Source organism: Heteronotia binoei, chromosome 2 (genome assembly GCF_032191835.1).
Source record: "Heteronotia binoei isolate CCM8104 ecotype False Entrance Well chromosome 2, APGP_CSIRO_Hbin_v1, whole genome shotgun sequence".
NCBI classification, from domain to species: domain Eukaryota; kingdom Metazoa; phylum Chordata; class Lepidosauria; order Squamata; family Gekkonidae; genus Heteronotia; species Heteronotia binoei.
The window spans coordinates 160,717,810-160,741,163 of record NC_083224.1 but is presented as its reverse complement, the minus strand read 5'-3'; the positions used below and the strand labels follow the sequence as shown (position 1 = coordinate 160,741,163).

General features: G+C 42.5%; 1 protein-coding gene across 1 annotated transcript in view; it reads left to right on the top strand.

Annotated features, from left to right (window-relative positions):
• The first annotated feature begins 1,065 nt into the window (after window positions 1-1,065).
• CRB1 (crumbs cell polarity complex component 1) overlaps window positions 1,066-23,354 on the top strand; it is a 164,251-nt gene continuing 141,962 nt past the window's right edge. The window contains exon 1 of the mRNA XM_060232358.1: window positions 1,066-1,303. Within this exon, the coding sequence (XP_060088341.1) occupies window positions 1,228-1,303 (76 nt within the window). The 5' untranslated portion in view covers window positions 1,066-1,227. The remainder of the gene's footprint in view (window positions 1,304-23,354) is intronic.

Here is a 23,354-nt window from a genome sequence, read left to right as displayed (position 1 = left end):
CCTGATACCCGAGAACTGGTTGCCACACTTGCACACTTGTGGGGAAATAGTGATCTAGTAAGCAACTATCTCCCTTTTCCTGGTGCCCATTTTAGATTTTGCTGTGGATTGGTACAGCTTTCTTTCTTCTAGTCTGTTACTAAGCTGACCATAACATTTTCCTGAGCTGTTGGCAGAATGGTGAATCTCACAACAAATCTGGGTGTACTTATTACATAAAAGTTGCAACTCAAAGATGTTCAGCAGTTGTTCTAATCTGGTAATTAAGATGAGAATGAAACAATGCACATTTTGTGTTATGGGTATGCATCTAAATGTGGGTGTGCGCATATGTGCATGTGCATACTGAAGTAAAAACATATTTTTCCTTTTTCAGATAATATCTGATTGGGAAAACTCAAAAGACTGTGAATTCCTATAACCAACAGTAACATTAAAAAAACCCACACCAAGAGGTAAAGATGTAACAGTGTTTTATGATGGATAGGTGTCAGAAAATAGGAACTCTATGAGAAAAAAGGACAGAGAAATATATGCCATTCAAATGCTTGACTGTAGAAGATGAAATTGTTTCTCTTTACACTAAGGACTGCAGCAGTAGAAATAACCCCATAGTACAGGTAACTATTCCACACTTTTTAAGGTCCATTAACTCTAACTATGGTTAGTGGCATTAGCAAAATTTTGCACTTGACACCCTTGGAAAATTTGCACTTGACACCCAAGATTTTAGAAACATAGGTAGCTAGCAAAGTTGCAGTGCTTCATTTGTCTAGTTCAATTTGTCTAGTGTACATATGTACAAAATGTTATTATTGGGAGTTTTGTAATATAATATTGGGGAGATTCAATCGAAGCAAAGACAGCTGTGAAAAGACTGTTCCAGGATGCATTTTTAAGGCATCATCTCTCCTAATTCTTTCTGATGGCACAATTCTCCATAAAACCAAGAGAAACAAACTAGACTCCAGTCCACTTAACAGAGAAGTCTGCACCAGGTTTGAAAAATCACCTAGTGCTGCCGGAGTAGAATCCTCGGAAGCACAAATGCCTTTTGAATCTTGTCAGGTTGCCGTGCATGCTGGCAAAGGGCACAGGCGGAGATGGCATGCCATAGACCCTGTGCCTTGACTGTCATCCTGGGATCAGGACAGGAGTAGGAAGCAATAAAGACCAACCCCAGCCCCTTGGATACCAGGCAACTTTACAGGAGGATGCCCGATCAGGATGAATATGGCTTATTCAAGAATTCACTCTCTCATCATCTTCTACCTCAGTTTCATGCTGCTCATCAATTTCAAAAGTAAGAAAGACTTTTTTGCAGGTCCTTCTTTGTCATTTCATAAGTCCTCTGGCTAGCTGGAAGGATAAACACCGTAATGTATTGGGGCTACTAAGACAATCTTTGGAAACAATATCAGAGGGGTTTCAGTCAAAAGAAACACAAGTTTTAGAAAAACTATAGAGCAGATGGCTTTGAGGTCATTGGAGTTCATACTGCTCTGTAAAGTAGAAAGCATTTGAAAAACATGTTTATTCCAAAGATGGCATTTGAAAAACTTATTTATTCCAAAAATTGCATTTGAAAAACATGTTTATTCCAAAGATGGATATATCAGATTTTGTACTTAAATAAATGTGAATATCCATTATTCTAAGCCTCAATATTTAAAATGGCAAAGGGGAAAGAATATATTTATTTTTGATTGTTTACTATTGCAAGATGCAGTGGTATAGCTTAATTTTGTTCCTATATCAGTTTATTTTTTGAAAAATCTTATTTTTAAGTTTCTGTTTAATTTCGTCATGACAGACTGACACTTTTAACCCTCTGGTTAGAATTACATATTCCATTAGGACGTTAGTCATTATAACATTGAATTTTTTAAAAACCTCCAAAAAGCCTCAAAAATATCACAGTGTAGTTGTATATATTGTTTTGCAAATGTTATAATGGACTTCTATTAAGAAAGAATGAATGTATGATGTTTTTTGTTTATTTGGAAACATTTCTTTAACAAATTAGTGGGAAGTATGTGGGAAGTATGAAAAGAAAAGCATTCAAAATGGTTCTCCTTCTTTCAACAGTTTGTCAGTTCAGTGACAGAACATACAATACATAAAATATACAGGGGGCTCAGCTGGCAAGGTTTATGAAGCGAAGGGGCTATCAAACAGGTTCTGAAGTGAAGACAAAGTGTGCGTGTGTGAGAGAGCGTGTGGATGCGCACGCGCACGCAGGGGGGTCTGAAGAAGCCGTGTGATTTGTCTAACAAATCTGAATTTTAATCAGACAAGCTTACAGCAGCTGCCATTAAACAAGAAGACTTGGCATTAGCGTACAATGCCTTGTAATCTGGGTCACCTTCTGTTGCTACGTCCCTCAGACTGTTATTACTGTGCAGTTTTATAGTCTGGTTTAAAGGAGACATTGAGACCACTTAGAATGAGATAGTGAAATATAATCAATAGGCGGCAAATTTTAGACAAGGGCTACATTTGGGCAACTTTTGAACAGTGACCGTTCAGTGCCAATTGGCCATGGGCCGGTGCATATGTATGTGCTTGCCTGCTCCATTGCCTTTCACATACTCAGGTTTTTAGGCAGGATTTTATAGTAAGGAAGTTTAAGCAGACAGTGGGGACAATCACGTCAATTTATTTTGGAATAAACCTAATTACAGGTCCAGTATGCCTAAAAGTTACTTACAGTGGAATCTTAGGCAGTTATACCCTTTTAAATTCATTGAAGTCAATGGGTTTAGAATGGTGTAACTCTAATTAGGGATAAGATTGATTAGTTTAAATTAAATTTGATTTTAACCTTTTTAAACCCATGGACTACAGTGGATTTAGAACTGCAAATGCCAGGTCCCTGAGGGCTCAGGTAGGCCCAAGACACCACAGTGACTGACTGATATTCTATTCACAATAACAAAGCTATATCCATCCAACACAGCATTAGCTAACTTGTTTTTCCCCTTGGCAACATAATATGATACTAATGTTCCATCCAGTGATGGGGTATGTAACAGACTGGCCTAAACATTGTTATGAAAGACAAAAATGTAGAAGTGGAAATGCGCTATCCTGAATTCATTCATAAATGGAGCGTCTGAGAAGAGTTCTGGTTGTTGTTTAAGGGGGGGTTGGGATTTGGATGGAAGGATAGCATAGCCAGAGATTAGTGAGGTTCTTGATAATATAGTCCGGAATTAGGCGGTAAAAAAGTGTTACGCTTTCTTTGGGAACTTTATTGTAGCTAATAGGGATTTCTTGATTTTAAAATATTTGTTAAAATGATTAGCACTTGAAGAAGAAGAGATTGGATTTATACCCTGCCCTTCACTCAGAGTCTCAGAGTCGCTTACAATTTCCTTCCCTTCCCCTCCCCATATCAGAGATACATGGGGTTGAGAGAGCTCTCAGAGAACTGCTCTTGAGAGAACAGCTCTGAGAGAACTTGGGACTAACCCAAGGTCACACCAGCAGGTGCACGTGGAGGTAGGGTTGCCAAGCCTGTGTTGGAACATACCTGGAGACTTTGGGGGTGGATCCAAGAGAGGGCAGGGTTGGGAGAGAGGAGGGGCCTCAGCATGGTACAATGCCACAGAGTCCACCCTCCAGAGCAGCCATTTTTTTCCAGGGGAGCTGATTTCTGCCAGTTGTATCAGAGATCCGTTGCAAAAGCAGGAGATCTCCAGGTCCCACCTGGAGGCTGGCAACCCTATGTGGAGGAGAGGGGACTCAAACCTGTTTCTCCCAGATTAGAGACCATTTTGTTGTTGTTCAGCAAGGCAGCGATCCATGAGAGAGTTAGGGACCATACTCAGCCACCCTGAGCAGGAGTGGAAAGGCAGCATAAAAAGTTCCTAAATAAATAAATAAAAACACCTCTCCTCTTTGAATTTCCGTTATGAATCCCCAGGTCCCATCTTGAGCAGGATGGCATCCCTACTCCTCCCACTGTTTGCTCTGGCTGTGCTGACACCTGATTGCCCTGCCAGCCACTCCTACCAACCCCATGGAGCACCAGCTGCCAGTGACAAGCATAAGCAGAGTACAGGAAAGGTTTTTCATTTTTAAGTTGTATCTTCTATTTGCAATGAGGAATTAGCCTCAGGAATATGTCTTCCCAGCAGAGTCTTGAATCCTACTCCAAGGGCTTGTGTAGGGTTACCAGATGTCCTCTTTTTAGATGACTTGTCCTCTTTGGTGTCCATCCTCTTTGGGGCTCTTTATAAAAAACCTGATGAAAATTACTTTTTATTTACTTTTTACAAACCCTAAAAGCAGGGGTTTTTTTTCCATTTTAATTATTTAAAGTGTGCATTCTTTGTGACTTCATAATGCTATTTACTTATTTATTTATCCACAGATTTTATATGCTGCCTTTCTAGAGGCCTGCTTGTGGTCATATTTCTAAGAGCAAGTTTGGTGTAGTGGTTAGAGACCATACTCAATGTATATTTTTTTGTCTTTTGTACTAAGTTTTTCAGTCATTCATACTCACAATAATACTTTAGGGGAGGATTTATAATAATTATTGAGCAGGGACCAGAAAACAGGCCATGCAAACTTATGAGCAAACAGGAGACCAAAGAGACAAATCACTTGTGGGGGGAAGCCTCTGACCAATTTCTCAGTAGGCTTGTTCCGGTCTTTGAGCCCTTTTTCCCCTGATGCTTCTGTCCAATTTCACACAAGCTGCCATGGGGCTGCAACTTGCCCTGCCTCTTTCCCAAGGCAAGCAAGATCCTCTGAAAACCAGTTTCTGTTTGCCGTGGGAAAGAGGCAGGGCAAGTCACAGTCCCGCGGCAGCTTGTGCAAAATTGGACAGAAGAATGGAGGAAAAGGGCTGCAAGAGCACAACAAGCCTAGTGATCTTTGTAGTCTGGAGATCAGTTGTAATTCTAGAAGAACATCAACCTGGAGGTTGGAAGTTCTAGCCAAGGCACATGCCATCAATGACAGTTGGGGTAAGCAGGAGAGAGAAGAGGAGAGATAGATTCGAGCAGAAAGGGCTAGGTGGATGAGATTTCAACTCTTTCACAAGTGGTGCTAAACCTTTGCTGCCATATTGGCTTTATTTGCTTTTTTAAAACGCCTGAAAATGCTTAATGTGGTTCATATAATTTAATGTTCTGTGTTCAGAGACAAGATACCAGCTGTTTGGGCCAGAAAATGAGGGATGACTATCATCTTTATGACCTGCTTACAAGTTTCCCATCTGGCTACTTTTGGAAACAGAATGTTGGACTTGGTGGATCTTTAATCTGATCCAGTGAGGCAATTCTTGTATTTTCATGTTGAATGCTCTTTATAGAGAAAACTGCAGTTTTCAGTGCAAATGATAACCTTGAGATTGTAGCTCTTTGAAATGAATGAAGTGAGAGTGATGCAATAAAGTAGGATCACACACAGATTTAATCCTGCCCTTCTTCTAAGGAGTTCAAAGTAGCACACATTTTTAAATTTCCATTTTATCTTCCAATAGCCTTGTGAAGGAGGAGGAGGACTATATTTTAGACCACTTTTCCTCATTGCTCAAAGGCGTTTACAAGAAAACAAGAAAATTATATCCCCCTCCTCTGTTCCCAGTATTAGCACCTGTTGCTACAGTTGCCTACTCTGGGTCATGAAATTCCTGAGATATGGGGTGAAGTCTTGGGAGGATGGGGTTTGGGAAGGAGAAGGACTTCAGCAAGCTATAATGCTACAGAGTCCACCTTCCAAAGCAGCTATTTTCTCCAGGGGAACTGATCTCTGTTATCTGGAGATCAGTTGTAATTCCAGGTCTCCAAGTCCCACCTGGAGACTGGCAACCTAACTCATTGTTGAGTGAATGTTTTAGCCCCTCTTCTTAGGGCAAAGAGCTTTCTCTCTCTCCCTTCCTCCCCCTCTCTCTCTCTTTCTGGTATTTTTGTATTTTGTGTGAGTGTTCACTTGGAAATCATGGCAACCTCTGGTGACTGATTCCTACTGGGGACCTACCTGGAGAATATTCAGAGAGGTGGCTGAATAAAGTCAGCCCCTGTCCTCTTGACCAGTGGCATTTTAAGGAGGTCTCCCATCCAAGTATTTGCCAGTCAACCCTGCTTAACTTCCTAGATGTGATGAGATCAGCCTTGTTTAGACTCTTTCAGCTGGCAACCTTAACAGAATATACTGTTCTGAACTCTCAGTAGATATAGTCATCCTTGGAATAGGAGAACATTATCACTGGGAAGCAAATCAATTGTTATATTCATGTGTTAGAATTACCAGGTCCCCCCTGGACAGTTGTGGAAGACATAGGGGTTGTGTTGTCATATCCAGGTTGGAAAACTCCTGGAGATTTGGAGACGGAGCTGGCATGGACAGGAATCTCAGTAGGGTGTAATGCCATAGGCTGCAATCACACACACTAAATAATGCGCTTTCAATCCACTTTCAATGCACTTTCCAACTGGATTCTGCACACAGTAAAATCCAGTTGGAAAGTGCATGATTTAGTGTGTGTGATTGCAACCATAGAGTCCACCCTCCAAAGCATTCCTTTTTCTCCAGGGGAATTGATCTGTGTAGTCTGGAGATGAGGTGCAATTGTAGGAGGTTCCCAGGTCCCATTGGAGGCTGGCATCCTTACTTTATATAGACATAAGAACTGAAAAATATTCTGACATTTTTTGTGCTGTCAATATAGTATGCCCAGTTTCACCTCATGTTCAGGGCAACTTGAACAACATAGAATAAATTCGTTATAATGAAATCTATCTTAAGCCCAGTTGTCTCTTTGAGCACTGGACACCACTCGGGGTATTCCGCCCCCATAAATGGACTTTTCTTTCCCTGAAAGATCATTCCTGTTGTTCTCTAACTCCCTCATTAAAATCTAATTACTGGGGTAAGACAAAAGCTGTGCTTACAAAGGGATTCATGGATGGGATGCAGGGTTGGCTGATGAATGGCCATTGCTCACGAGGAAGACGGAAAGAACCAGCAACTGCCCAGCAATGGCAGGGAGGGTAACAGCATTGTTTAGCCGATAAGTTTCTGAGCTTTAGTCTACCCTCATTAGGTAGCCAGAAAATAGAGTGCCAGTTAGGAGAATATGCAGCAGATCAAGAGAGCTCCTGTAGAGAAACTGGCTGTCTGGCTGTCTGGTTGTTGTTTTTAATTTTTACCCTCCTCACAAGATGGTACAGGCTCTGAGTCCTAAAATAACATCTCAAATTCAGAAGTACCCCCTCCCCCATTATTTCTTTTATCATTTACCAAACAAAAAATTACAGATAATAACGTACCTCAGCTCTTGATTTCCCCTTAAATTAATAGCTTCTGTCTTTGTAACATACAACTAACATTTCATCCTTGTATTTGATGTTGGACTTGGATGGATATAGTGGTTTGGCATTCTTCTAAGGCACAAGCAGGTCCCCTGCAAATGGAACCAGTCCAGATAAATGGGTAATGTTGTGCAATTAGGCCTAAGGAATTTGCTCATGGCCAGGGCTTTTTTAGTAGAAAAAGCCCAGCACGAACTCATTAGCATATCAGGCCACACCCCCTGACATCACCGGAAGTGTGGTCATCCTGCCACTACTGATTAGTAGCAGTAGAGAAAACAAATAGAATAAGTTGAGTGTAAGTAACTCTCTGAACAGATGGGTGTTATGTATCAGCAGCCCCCACCCCCATCCCAACACAGATGTTCACTAGCAATACATTCTCTTGGAATAGAACTCTTTCCCTTACCAGCACTTTGCACCTGCTCCAAGTGGAGAGGTCAGGGAAGGGAGGCGTCCGTGGCTGCCTTCCAGGGCTATTTTTGAGCTGGTGCACTGGCCAAGCCAGCTGGAACTGCATTCCTGTGTGTTCCTGCTAAAAAAAAAAAAGCCCTGCTCATGGCAATATACCAAGTTACTGGTTATAACATGACTGTCATCCCTTTATTTGTAATTCAAGAACATCTAGTGGAGCCTGTGTAGTTTAGCGGTTAGAGAATCAGACTAGGATCAGGGAGATCCAGTCTTTGCCATGTCAGCTTGCTGGGTGACCTTGGGCCAGTCATACCATCTCAGCCTAACCTACTTCACAGGATTGTTGTAAGACTGGAGTAAGAAGGACTCCTTTAAGCGGTGGAAAGCTAGTCCAAGTGAGATTAATAAAAGGGAACACAGGTTGTGGCAAATCAAATGCAAGACTGTGATCAGGCAGGCAAAAAGGAACTATGAGGAGCATATTGCAAAAAACATAAAGACCAACAATAAAAATTTCTTCAAATATATTAGAAGCAGGAAACCAGCCAGGGAGGCAGTGGGGCCCTTGGATGACCAAGGGGTCAAAGGATTACTGAAGAAGGCTAGGGAAATGGCTGAGAAGCTAAATGCATTTTTTGCCTCCGTCTTCACTGTGGAAGACGAGAAGTGTTTGCCCGCTCCAGAACCACTAATTTTGGAAGGGGTGTTGAAAGACCTGAGTCAGATTGAGGTGACAAGAGAGGAGGTCCTACAACTGATTGACGAATTAAAAACTAATAAGTCACAAGGTCCGTATGGCATACATCCAAGAGTTCTGAAAGAACTCAAAGTTGAACTTGTGGATCGCCTGACAAAAATATGTAATCTTTCATTGAAATCTGCCTCCGTTCCTGAGGACTGGAAGGTAGAAAATGTCACCCCCATCTTTTAAAAGGGTTCCAGAGGAGATCCGAGAAATTACAGGCCAGTCAGTCTGACTTCAATACCAGGAACGTTGGTAGAAACCATTATCAAGGACAGAATGAGTAGGCACATTGATGAACACAAGTTATTGAGGAAGACTCAGCATGGGTTCTGTAAGGGAAGATCTTGCCTCACTAACCTGTTACAGTTCTTTTAGGGGATGAACAAGCATGTGGACAAAGGGGACCCAATAGATGTTGTTTACCTTGACTTCCAAAAAGCTTTTGATAAAGTTCCTCATCAAAGGCTGAGTTCTTTCAGAATCCAGGGATTCTTATGCAGCTGCACCTACTATTCAGTGAACAAGGTGGGGAGAAGGAGGGGGAACACTCAGAAAGGTTCAGGAGCTATGCTCCTGTAAGCTTCTGCTGAATTCAAGGCCTGGAAACAGTATTGTTTGTCTGGAACCCTAGCGCCCTCTGGCTTTGTTGAAATCCCTGGGCTTAAAGCTATATATGAACTGTGTATGTTTCAGACAGTGGACTTGTTTGATTTATTGGGAGGGAGTGGATCAATAGACATGCAAATTCATGTCTTGGAACATTTAAACAAATCAGAGGTTGGAATGAATTCAGTGATTGCTAGCCTGGGATAAAAGCAGTCAGAGTGTTATTCCCATATGAATATCATCTCCATTACTATCCTTCCCAGCATGACGAGGGGCTTGGCTGGACTCCTAGAAAAGAGCTGTGGCCTTTTTAGGGTTGCCATATCCCCCTAGCCATTGGCAAGGTGTGGGGGGTAGGGTTTCCAGTTCCATGTTGTGAAAATCCTGGGAATTTGTGGAGAGAGCCTCGGGAGGACAAGGACCTCAGTGCGTCACAACGCTATAGAGTCCTAGGGGTGTTCAATCCCCTCCCCCCAGTATTTTTTTAGTTCAGGTCTATTGGATTCCCCAAAAGTTTTGGGTTTTCTGAAAATCTCAGATCCCAATACCAGCAAACTATGCAGGTTTGGGATTTTTAGAAATCCTGAAATATTTTTTTTTTTTATCCAAGAAGAAGGAGGGGAACCAATAAAACCAGTAGCAAAGCTGCAAATAACAGCTGAGTGGCTCAGCTATTTTCCAGGCTTTCTTCTGCAGTTCCTTTAAACAGGGCACTTGCAGAAGACAGCCTGGAAAACAGCTGAGCTGGTGGGGAGCAGCTTTGGGCTCTCTCGTGCAGTCTTGTTTAAAGGGACTGCGCAAAAGAGGCTGAGCTGAGCTGGCGGGGAGACTGCTCCCTACCAGCTCAGCTTATTTTTCAGGTTTTGCCAATCTTCATGGCAATTCCTGAATATACCCTGGGGAGGGGGTGGGGAGCTGGGATTTTTTTATGGTTTTCCACACAAAAACCCCAGATCCCTTTGGAATGCCAAAATATACCTGGAAAACACCAATAAGGTCTTTTTTTTTTTTTGGCTCAGGTAGATCTGAATGCACACCCCTAGAATTCATCCTCCAAAGCATCCATTTTCTCCAGGGGAACTGATCTCTGTAGTCTGGAGATGAGCTGTAACTCCAGGGGATCCCCAGGTCCCACCTGGAGGTTGGCATCCCTAGGCCTCGATTCTATGCAGACATCACTGTTAATGACACTGGACAGTTTTCAGTGCCATGGGTATGTGAGCGTGGTTGAAATTCTCTGATAGAATAAGGACAGCATGTTTGCTAGCACTCTATGTGTCTGTTTCAATTCTGTGGAACATGCAGGCAGCCCTGGTTCATCAAGAGCGGGAGAACAGGAGGAAGCCTAAAACAGCCCTTTGTTTGAATGTTAAAAAGGAATGTTCCCAAATGCATTGTTTCATCAACTGCTGGGGGGAGGAATTCTACTCCTTTTATCATTTCTACTTTGCTCCATTACTTGAAGTGGGAGAGTGTATCACCACAGAGACAGGCTGCTGTCTTGTACGAGAACGAGAATGTTGATTGAGTTTTCTCTTGGGGAAACTCAGTGGATACATTGTCTGTACAGACTCAGGATTCAAATCAGTTGTCTAAATTGGAGTATTAAGCCTCCAGCCTTTGTTTTCTGGATCTGCTTTTGCACTTTTAGACTGCAGCCGAACACCATGGCCGTGGTCATACTCACCATTAAATCCATCCCTAACCCGTCGCTATTATACCCTGCAGCTTTTTTACAACGAATTTCCTGATCAGACATCCTTCCATCCTTCAGTTCTAAGCAGCCTTGGTCCCGTTGTTGGTTGATCAGAGGTCTCAACCGGACCTCATTTTTTGAGATGGCATCCCACATTCGTGCCAGCGCAGTACCGTGGGATATTGTGCTTGGCTTTTTTTTTTTAAAAAAAAAAAGGTGCCAGAAAAGGTGGGCGATCTGCTCTCCCCCATTTAAACACCCGGAAAGGAAGGCGAAGCCCAGGAGTTCTCTTTGCTGTCTCTCCACCTGGTGATGGTCGATCTGCCTCCCCCCCCCCACCTCCAAATGTCTCTTGCCCTGAAAATCCTATGGGGTTGCCATAAACTGGCACATGCTTTGTGGATGGTAGAGGATGAAAGGGCTAGGGAGCTAGATACAATTTTGTGGACATATCTACCCAGGCTTAGAGTTCAGTCTAGTAACTAAATCGGACCATTGAAAGAAAATCTGTGTTCAGAATTGCCATTTTTTCCTTCTGAGCCCAATTCTGCATCTCACATGTACAAAGGTTAAGTGGGTAAAGGCAAAGCGTTTCCCAACATGGAGATGAATGTTGAGAAAGCAGAGGTCTATCAGTGACTATTAGCCACAGCGTATTCTTGGAACTCTCTGTCTAGGGGAGTGATGCTCTGTATTCTTGGTGCTTATTGTGTGTGGGGGACAGTGGGAGGGCTTCTAGTGTCCTGGCCCTACTGATGGACCTCCTAATGGCACCTGGGGTTTTTTTGGCCATTGTGTGACACAGAGATACTTTTCAGACCAACAGTCTGTCTATGATAACGTTGTTGGTCTTAAGCACAGGACTAAGTTTGGTTGCCAGAACTAAAGTTGGTTGCCTTTTACTGACAGAATCAGCTTTGCTGGCTAGCAACAGCCACTTGGGTGGGAGAGAGGAGTGGACTCAACCAATGGCATGCAAGTACTCTTGTTTGACGGGGCAAACATTGATGCACCACAGTCCCACCCAGTCACAACCAATCAGGTTGCTCGATTTTGCCAAGATGAAAGGGCTTTTATTGTATTATAGATAGATGTCCACCCAAGCCACAAGTAAAATATTAGGACATTAAAACAGTACTCCAGAAAAGACATCTTCAGGGTGGTTTTTTGAGCAGGAATGCACAGGAACACAGTTCCAGTTGGCTTGGCATCAGGGTGTGGCCTAACATGCAAATGAATTCCTGTTGAGCTTTTTCTACAAAAAAGCCCTGTGCAAAACAATGGTGACATCAGGGGGTGTGGCCTAATATGAAAATAAGTTTCTGCTGGGCTTTTTCTACAAAAATATACATATTTTTGGACATATATATACACACACACACACACACAATGTGTGTGTGTTTGTTTGTGTGTATGTATATGTATCTCAAGCATATATGTAGTTAAACCTTTGTTCCTGATGGCTACCAGCCAGTTCTTTAAAGTTATGCTTGATTCCTGTTTGCTATGTACTACTTTCTTATGGGGGGGGGGGAATTAGAATTTAGGCTTTTGTCTTCAGGGCAAGATGGCCAGGGCAAAGCTTCAGCCTGGCTTGACGGAGGTGATGCTGTGGGGAAGACTTATGTCCTGGAGGGCATTATGCTTCCCACATTTGATGGGGTACAGCTGGCCTTGACTGATTCAGTGATGTGTCTGGGGGTTATATCGGACCCAGCATTACTGCTGCCAAAGCAAGTTAATGAGGCTGTGAACAGTTCTTTTCCCCATCTTCACTTGGCTCCCTTCTTTGACCTAGCCACATGTATCCATGCAATGGTAACCTTGAGACTAGACGCTACAAGGGTCTGCTTGGAGACAGTTGGAAACACTAGGTGCTCATTTTTACAAAGGGAATTGGAATGTGAATGATAAAGGAGGGCATTTTTTAATAATGGGAATGAGGTTGTAGTTTTAATTGCGAAATTTTAGATGGTTTGCTTTGCTTTTCTCCTTCTCCCCACACTGCATTGTTTAATGGATAAATTTTACTGTTTTTATTTCATCCTTTTCTAGTGAGGTAAGCTGGTATCTTTGTTCATTGTATTGTACTGCTCTTTATGAATTGTTCTTATAATACTTGAGTCTCAACAGGAAAGGAAATAAATTAATCAGTAGATAATGTTCCACAGGTTGTCAGAAGCCATTGTAATGCAGAAGGCACACCTAAATTTCTCCCATCTGCTCCCCAAATTTCTGAATGCCCCTAAAGATTTGTAGATCACCCTTCCCATGAATCATCACTGCTTGTCTCAGTCAACAATATCCTATCTAGGCATAGAGATCTCAAGAGGCCTAGGCTACAGTAGACTGCACTTATATGTATCCTAGGGCTGGAACATGGGGGCAAGGCTTTTTGACTCAATGGTAGAGCATCGGCTTGCATGTAGAATATCCCATGTTCAGTCCCTGGCATCTCCACATAAAATAAATAAGAATCAGGTAATATGTGATGTGAAAGATCTCTGCCTAAGATTCTTAAATATCCAGTCAAAGTAGACAATATTAAGCTTAACGGACCAATAGTCTGACTCAGAGAGCTGCTGCCATCCAGTGCTGAGCTTGATCATCCAGTGGTCTGACTTAATATAAAGCGGTTTCATGTGTTCATAACAGGCAAGAGACAATTTTAATCACTGGAGATGCCAATCAGTATAAAACCAAGGCTTTTTTTTGTTTGTTTTGTTTTTTGAGGCTCTTTCACTTCTGATGATTTTACTGTAGCAGTGGATGGAGAACAAACATTTGGGATGGCCACTTCTAGCACTGAGTGGAAACATTTATTTAGCATATTGTAAGAGCTTTTGCACTTCAATATCTCAAAAAGGCACACATTGGATTTTTGGAAATATGCACATTTAAAAAAAAAAAACTGTTATCATTAAAAGGAAGATGGTGAAGCAAGTAAAACTTTTCAAAGCAGCAGCAGCCAAATACCCTATATATATTCAAGTGCCATGGGATCCACAACATTTATTTGTGTCTCATATAATGTCAGGTGCATATAATGTGTTCTGGATGAGGCTTAGCTGTCATGGACTGCAATGGGCCTGCTAGCCAGACGACATAACTGTTTTGCAGTATTTTGCAGCTATGTTATTCACTTGTTTTGTTTCTATCAACAAATAGGTGCACAAGGTGCCCAAGATGCTATGTTATTCACTCGTTTCTATCAACAAATAGGTGCACAAGATGCTGTTTGGTTCAGACATCCAGGAGGCTGATTTGCCTGCTGTGTCTGAAGCCTTGGACGTCTTTTCTTTGGTTGTGAATTAGCTTGCAGTGAAAAATGTTATTCTGTGTCTTCACGGGTGACTGCTTTCTTTATGCAATCTACTGTTCGCAATTGCCTTTTCTGAGGTTACTGCAGGCATAACATTATGCACTTACAATAGGTTTGACTTCTGGAAAATAAACCTTGACACATGTACAGACACAGAATCATTTGAGGACAAGCGAACAAACATAAAACAGGCAACAGGGAAATAATGTATTTCTTTTTGGTCAAAACAAGCCCATTACTATGACAGCGGTATCTAGCTTGAATTTCAGCCTGTTTAGTAGAAGAGCTTCTTTCGCTGTTCAGAGACTTATAAAATATATATGTAAAATATTTGGCTCAGTTTATTTGACCAGTTAATACACGTAAGACTGAGTTACACAAAAGTTAGAAGGTTTAGGAAGCTGCTATGCTGAGTCAGCCACTGGTCCATCTGGCCTAATATTGACTACTAATAACACTCTATGGCAGGGGTGTCAAACATGCAGTTTGGGGGCCAAATCAGGCCCTCAGAGGGCTCCTATCAGGCCCCTGAGCAACTGGCTGTCATCTGTTTCCTTCTCCCTATCTCTTGCTTCCTTCTGCATCACAGCTTGCTTTGCAAAACTTGCTCAATTGCACAGGAGCTACAGAGCAAAACCTCTATTTTCTCCATTGGCTGAGGCTCCTCCCTTGGGGAGGAGGGAGAGCTTGCTTTGCCAGACTCTTTCAATTGCACAGCAGAACTATGGAGCCAAGACTCTCTTCCTTCTATTGGCTGAGGCTCCTCCACACACACACCCCCCCAGTCTCCTGGGGAAGGAAGGAAAGAGCCAGAGCTTCCTTTTCCCAGTTTCCTGGTTCCTATGGGAGAAATACAAAGAAAGCATCTTTAAGACTAATGAGTGCTAATGTTTTAAGCATGTTTTAAGTTTTTTTAAAAAAATGTGTAGTTGTCTGCATTTTTAATAAAAATTTATATCTCTGCTACCAAATCTTAAATAGGTCACACGTAGCCCAGCCTGACATGGCCCGGCCCAACTCAACATGGCCCGGCCCAACAAGGTCTCATTTATGTCAGATCTGGTCCTCATAACAAATGAGTTTGACACCCCTGCTTTAAGGTCCCAGACTGGGTTGCCTGTAAATAATTCTTGTCTCCTTTGAACAAGAGATGTCAAGAATTTAACCTGTGGCCTTCTACATATAAAAAACTGAACAGTGGCTCCAGAGCCTTATCGTTTATGTATAGTTCCTCTTTTTGTCTTGGCAAATCTGAGCTTCCTTGTTGGTTGGGACTGGGTGGGCATGTGGTGCATGAACCTCTGGCCCATCAAACCATCAATCAACTGTTCTTGTGTTGCATTGGCTGACTTTGCTCTCCCCCATCCACTGGTGGCCCCAGGACAGACAAGGTTTGGCCCTCTGGGAAAACTGCTAGGCAGTGGCTGCTGCTAGGCAACTTACCTTACTTCTCTCAGTAAAAAGCAACCAAGCTTGGTTCTCTCAGTAGAAGTCAGCGGGGAAGGCCCAGGGCTTTTTTTGGTAGAAAAAGCCCAGCAGGAACTCATTTACATATCAGGCCACACCTCCTGATGGCACCATTGTTTCACACAGAGCTTTTTTGTAGAAAAAGCCCAGCAGAAACACATTTGCATATCAGGCCACACCTCCTGATGCCAAGCCAGCAGTTCCTGTGTGTTCCTGCTCAAAAAAAGTCCTGGGGAGGCCCTTTCAAGTCCTATTTTGGTATTTGAGGGAGAATTCATTGATTGAGTCTGCTCCTCTCTTCCACCCAAGTGGCTGTTGCTAACCAGCCAAGCTGATTCTGTCAGTAAAAGGCAACAAACCTCAGTTCTGGCAGTTTATGGCTCTCCCTACTCTCCCATTGACTAAACTGCCTGTCACTCTGCTTCGCAGTGGAGAGAAAGAAAGCCTTCCTTTGATTGGCTGAGGGATGGAGGAAGAGGGAAAGAGCCATAGTGAAGGCCTTCCCATGATTGGCTGAGGGAGAGAGAAGGTGGAAAGGCTTTCTCTTGATTGGCTGAGGACTCCCTCAATTCACTATTCTTGTTCGGGAAAAAAACACCCAGTGACATGGGGAAAATGATGTCCTGTCACAGTAGGCCACATACAGAGAGAGATAGATAGGGAGGGAAAGTGAGAGACAGAGAGAGATTGAAGTCAATGTTATCAGAGGGAGGGTGTTGTTCTGAAAGGTATCACTAAAGGCCTCTGAAGAAGAACTCTTTGAGGCCAGTCTTGACTATGATTGCCAGTTCCAGATTGTTGGGAAATTCCTGGAGATTCTGTGGTGGAGTTTGAGGAGGGCATAGAAGTTAAGGCTTCAGAGCGGGGTCTATCAGACCCAGGTTCTTGCTGTGGAAGCTGATTGGGTAATTTCAGACCAGTCACAGACTTCCAGCCTCACCTAACTTGCAGGGCTGTGGTGAGAGGAGAATGATGTAAGCTTATTTGTCCCCCCCCCCCCCGGTGGAGAAAGACTGTCCTTATCCGATGTAAAAGCTGTAGGGAGAGGGGAGGCAATGAAAAGCTGAAGTCAGAGGGGCAGATAAAGGAAAGGAGATAGGGTTGCCAACTCCAGGTTAGGAAATTCTAGGAGATTTAAGGGGTGGAGCCTTGAGAGAGTGGGCTTTGAGGAAGGGTGGGACCTCAGACAGGTACAATGCCATATGTGCCACCCTCCAAACCAGCCATTTCCTCCTGGGAACCACTGTTGCCAATCCCCAGGTGAGGGCTGGTGATCCCTCAGAATTACAACCTCTCTCCAGCTAACAGAGATCAGCTCTCCTTGAGGTGAAGGGGGGGGGGTGAATGCTTTCATTGTGGAAGAGAAGATGGGGGGGGTGCTCACCCAGAGCCTCTTTCTAGAGCTTGTTGTATTTTTCTTCATAATGGGCCTTCTCCCTAGTGTTATTTTAAAAAGGTCAATGCTTAGAGTTGTAATATGTTCAAAGCAATTGAGCACACATATACAGTACTGCCCAAACTTCAAATTTACTCAGAAATAAATCCCACTGAGTTCAGAAGAGGCTGTGGCAAAACGCACACTGTGCATGCAGAAGGTCCCTAACATCTTCACTTCAAAGATCTCAGGTAGAAGAAGATTTATGACAGACACCATGAAAAGGACCCTCTGCTGTGTTCAGTTGGAGAAGATAAGTGGAAGGATTCAGAGATGGCTTGTGTGTAGGGTTGCGAAGTCTAACGCAGAAAATACCCAGGACTTTGGTGATGGAGCCAGGAGACTTTCCCATTCTCTAAAATAAATAAGTAAAAATACAGCAGTGCAGTTCCCCTGAATACAGTCTTCATTTCCTCTTTCCCCAGCAGCTGGCTGCATCTCCACTTTTCCACCCCCTCTCTCTCTCCCTCCCTCCCTCTCTCTATCATACACACACACACACACACACACACACAAAGAAGCCAAAATAAACACTGTTTGGAAGCACACACTTTGTGGTCTCACTGGGGCAATTTACTCAGCATGGGAGTTGTTGAATGTTTTATACTCAACCTTCTTCAGACTAACCCAGGGAAACCAAAGTTCTCTCTATTTTACTGAGCAAACGACTTCTGAAGGGGCTGTAAAACAAACAGAAGGACTGGACTGCTTCCCTTCCCTTTCCTTTCTCAAAACAGCCACATTGTTCTGCAGGCTTACTCCGCTCCTATTCTGCCTGGCTTTGGAGACTTAAAGGCACACACACCTTTCAAAAAACAAGCCCTTCCTAAGACTTCTAAGCCTTCGGAGGTGGAAAGGCACATGGTGACTGTGGGGGCGGGGCTTCCCCCCACTGGCCATCTGACTGGGGGCAGGAAGGAACCTGCAAAACTGGGGGATCCCCCACTGGGACATGGGGATTGGCAAGCCTACCTGTGTGGGCCCACTATACTACATTTTAAAGGATGGGCCCAACCTAATTTACCATAATCTTGGGCCTTTTACATGTGTTAGGTCAGGACCTTTTTTGTAGAAAAGGCCCAGAATGAACTCATTTACATATTAGGCCACACCCACTGATGGCACCATTGTTCCACACAGAGCTTTTTAGTAGAAGCACAGCAGGAACTCATTTTCATATTAGGCCACACACCCCAGCACCAAGCCTGCCAGAACTGTGTCCCTATGCATTCCTGCTCAAAAAAAGCCCTGTGTTAAGTTAACAGAAAACAACAGACAAATCTTCAGAATAAATTACAGTTTCTTCAGGTATGTTTTAATCAAAAAATTAACACATATATTCTGCCCATACACAGAGAGACAGAGAGAGAGACAATCACCGTCCAGTGGCATCCAAGTATGCATACACAGGATTACATCCTTAATCAGTGGTTTTTATAAAAACAAGCACACACTTCTAGCACTTTCTAAAGTGGTTTCCCCAAACATCAGGGTCAGGGATAAACTCTTCCACACTCCACTCCTGCCTCATTCCAGCCATTACATGCTTCATTTCTGTTAATCTTTTCTAATTAGTTCTGCTTCTAAGGTGAATTTTAAGACGCGAACATTTCCCCTCCTCCATGCTAACAGGAGAGAGGTTTGGTTCAACCTGCTCAAGGCTTGGATTGCCATTCTGTCTTGCAAAACTCATTTTTCACCCAGAGCTCCTGGTAATGAATTTTCTTTCCAGTTGTCTGGCTAGACTTTCAAATGACATTTCACTAATCACACTTAATTAAAATAGGGAGCAGCAGCAAGAAAATGAAGCTGAGCCTCTTTGAAAGCTCTGGTCGCCTTCCCTGCTTCTCTTTGTACCAGAATACTGAACGGAGAGCTGCTTTGTACAGACAGAAAGAAGCTGCCTAGGTCAGATGATCCTAATGAGGGCTAAAAAAGCAATTTCTTGAAATAAGCTACTGAAGTTCAACATGTTTTTTTGTGTCAAAACCTTCTCAAAGGTCAGCTCTACTTATTCATCACTTGAACTTGGATGTAGGGACTGAGAAGCAACACATCTACTACAAGTGATGTTCCCAAGTGTGGTGTATGGTTAGCAAGATTAGGAACTGAGAATCTCAGGTTTGAATCCCCATATTGATGTTACATTGGCCCTGTTAAGGGTGGTTTACTTGAGCTCTTAGGACCTAAACTGGGAGGTATATATTGTTAATATTACTATCTCCAGTATATGTAACTATTACTGACATACAGCCAGATACATTTGTGCTCTTCCCCTCTATTTGTTTGTGTGGTTTGTGTGTGTGTGTGTGTGTGTGCTATTCAATTCCCAACCGCAACATTCCATTTTGGGTCCTATATCAATTGTTTACTACCTTAAGTATAACATGGACTTTGTTGTATGTTGTATTCTGTACTATTGACCTCTGAAGAAGGCTTTTGTGAGGCAAAACACATCAGGTCAAACATGGTTCTTTTTGTGCGTTTGTCACTGCCCATCTGGTTTATGAGGAGGTAGTTTTTTCACACTACCTATCCACATATATGGCGTAGCAACATTCAATAGTAAAGGAAAATACAAAAGTATATTCCTTTTCTTTCTGCCTATTTTATACATTTGTCAAATTTCTACTGTGGATAAAATGTATTCCCAAACTGTTACTGTGTCAATATTTATTGTGATGTACCTGGAAAATGCTGGCTGAAAAGCATTTGTATCCACAGTGATTCATTTTTTAAGACTCACCTGCTGGGATACAAAATCTGGGGTTTATCTGGGGTTAGCGGCAGGGAAGATCCTGGGAAGCAAGTGAAGGATCTCAAGTGGATTAAGAGATTAAAGGAAGCCTTTGACTAGATGATACCATGTCAACTTCATTTGCTAACGGATTTCACCTGTGATAGACAAAAAGGAAAACCCGGTATGGAGCTATGAACCAGATATTCAGGCTTCTCATCAATGGAGAAGTAACTCTATGTGCTATTGGAGAATGGTAAGCACACCCTGAAAAAGAAATAAATTAAATAAATAAGGTACCAAGAAATCCAAAGTTTCTGCCCATAAATGAGTTTTGCCCACTCCATCTCTGCATAATTCTCTTCACTAGCCTCAGCACAAAATGTCCTGTTCCTTTAATAGAGGTTTAATATGTGGAAATGGAAAGCTAAAGCTTTTTATGCCATGGAGGAAAATAACATTAAGAGCCCCATGGCACAGAGTGGTAAAGCTGCTGTACTGCAGTCCTAAACTCTGCTCACAACCTGATTTTGATCCCAGTGGAAGCTGGGTTCAGGTAGCTGGCTCGAGGCTGACTCAGCCTTCCATCCTTCCAAGGTCAGTAAAATGAGTACCCAGCTTGCTGGGGGGGGGGGGGGAGTGTAAATGACTGGGGAAGGCAATGGCAAACCACCCCACAAAAAGTCTGCACTGAAAAAGTTGTGAAAGCAACGTCACCCCAGAGTCAGAAACAACTGGTGCTTGCACAGGGAACTACCTTTTTTAAAAATAACATTACTTGGTAAGTAACACCCCATTAAGCCTCTGTTGGAGGGATAGGACATTCTTCTCCAGGCAGTCAGCAATCCTAATAAGGAAGTTTAACCAGAAACACAGGAAGGAGCTTCTGATAAGAGTTTTTGGTTTTGTTTTACTCTAAACACTATAAAAGTAATTTTTTGTTCCAGCTCTGATTTTAATTTAGAAACCAGGCATGCTTCAGTTATCAAAAGCGCTTGTCTGTTTGGTAGCCATAAGTGGAGCTACAGTCTCCTGCTGTCCCATTTCCTGGGCCACTTTCACATACCCCCTTGACATTTTTTAAACCCAAAATGTGTTTTCTTGCACTCAAATATCCCAGTCATTTGGCCCTCTGCTTATTATTCTCTGCTGCTTTCTTTCAGTAGGAAACAGAAGTGGTTGCTTCACATCCTTTGGCTATTTTGTAGTCTCTTCTGAAGGTACTTTCCCTTCCCTTGGCAAACTGCAACAAGTATGAATCTATACCAGGCACCTGTAATTTGTGATCAGTTCACCGAATGGTTTTTCAAGAGACTATGCAAATATTAACAGTATAGGAATAAAGAAGGGAGAGGCTATGACTCTGTGGTAGAGCATTTGGTTGGCATGCAGATGGTACCAGGTCCAATCCCTGGTATCTTCAGTTAAAAGCATCGGGTGGAAGAGACCCCGGAGAGGGGCTGCCAGTATGAGTAGACAACACTGACCTTGATGGACCAGTGGTCTGATTTAGTATAAGGCAGCTTCATGTGTTCAAGGAGTCTTTTAGCATTTTAAAGACTAACAGATTTATTGGTGCATAAAAACCTATGCCACAAGAGGTCTATTAGTCTTTAAAGTCCCCATGGTTCCTTTCAGATGATCCTGTAACAGATAGGACCAAACATCAGATCTGGAATTTAAAACCATAATAACTGAATCAGCAGCTTTTTCTCCACCAGCAAGGTAAAATAAAACACAGCTGAAATGGAACCCTATCACATTAAAGATTAAAAACTTGTCTAACTAAAATTGCTTTAAGAGCATGCCAGGCTTTCAGACCTAGCAAATTTCAGATGGTTACTGATTTCATAGACAAAGGTCCAGAGAAAGGTTGGCTAAGTGGTAGACAGCGTGCTTTGCATGTGGAAGATAGCAAGCTTAATCCCTGCCAGTGCCAATAAAAGGACCTTAGGTAGCAGATCTCTGTTTTCATTTTTCAGAGAACATTGGACAATCAGAGTAGAGGATACTGAACAAAATAACTAGAGTCAGGGGTGGCCAAACTGTGGCTTGGGAGCCACATTCACACACATTGTGCGACTCCCAGAAGTCAAGGAGGAACTTAATGCAGGCTTACTCTCAACTAAACATGCTTAGCATTGGGACCTCCGTAGGCCTCTGCGCGCTGACCCATATGTAGGCAACTATTTCCACCATGTGTGAAGTGGGAAAGGACGGGGGAAATTGTTTTTTGACACCACTGGGAGAAGCAAACATACATGTATCATATAAATCACTGACCACTATTTGCATTATTACATATCTCTCTTTGCCTTGACACCAAAGTCAGTACATATAGCTCCTAGAAGAGCTATGAAATTAAGGAGGAACACTGCACAGCCCTCTTTAATCCTGTCCCAGTGGCTCCCTCAGTTCTTGTGCTATCCTTCCCTGCTCTAGGTCTCTGGGAGACCTCTGTAGAGTAGAAAAGCTTGCAAGTCTGCCTGTTCCTTAATCTTTCTCCATGCTGGCTTTACAGGGACTGTTATTCCCAGCTTTTGTTTTTTAAAAAAGTCTCCTTGCACGATCATGTTGTAAAGTGTATAGATATGTATTTTATCTTTCTGTGAAAAGAAAGTATTAAGAGTTTTAATAAAGATGTTTGCAATACTTCTTCATGTCTTGCAGCTCTCAAACACCTAACCTTTATTCTGTGTGGCTCTTGTGTTAAGCAAGTTTGGCCACCCCTGGAGTAGAGGCTACAGAGTGAAATAATCTGATTCAATAAGGTATTTTGAGATCATTGAAGCTCCTTCAGCAGAAACGTATGACTAAATTTTTTCAGTGGCTCTCGGATAGAAAGTTAATAATACAAATGAGAACAGTTAATATGGACCATAGATTGTAGTTGAGATTATCATTATATCTAATTCTGAACAATGGTATCAGAACACCTATCAAAAAATCTGCACAATGTGGCCATGTACAGATAATAGGGTTGCCAATCGCCAGTTGGGAACAAACATAATGCAAGAATTGCTCATGGCCACAATAGCTGAAAATATAACAATGATATTAAATGTATGAAATGTATGAACAACGCATGAAATTCTAACACTGTTAACAATGGGTTACAATTTCATTCCCGTATATGAATTCTTTGCAGACTTGACAAAGTTCATCAGAGAGACACAAAATGTCCTTGCAGCAAATGTTTCTGGTTTAGGGAACTCTTGTTCCTTTTCATATGATGGAATGAAAGTGATGAACTTTCTTCAAAGATCCCCACACACAAGATTGCTGCGATGGAGGAGCTAGCGAAACCGAGCCATTTCCCAGGGGCTTCTTCAGGGATGCGTACTTTTGGGATGCTGTACAATAAATGCACAATGTCTTTGAAGTCAGACCTGGCAACCCTAACAGATAGGGAGTATTTTTTTTCCCTTGCAAGCCTGGGAAAGCCCCAGGTTTGCAGAAAAATAGTAAAACATTTAATAAAAAACCCAGCAGTTTTTTTTAACTACAATAATAAAAGCACTGACTGCTTCTTTAAGAAAAGCAGGGCTTTTTTGTAGGAAAAGCCCAGCAGGAACTCATTTGTGTATTAGGCCACACCCCCTGA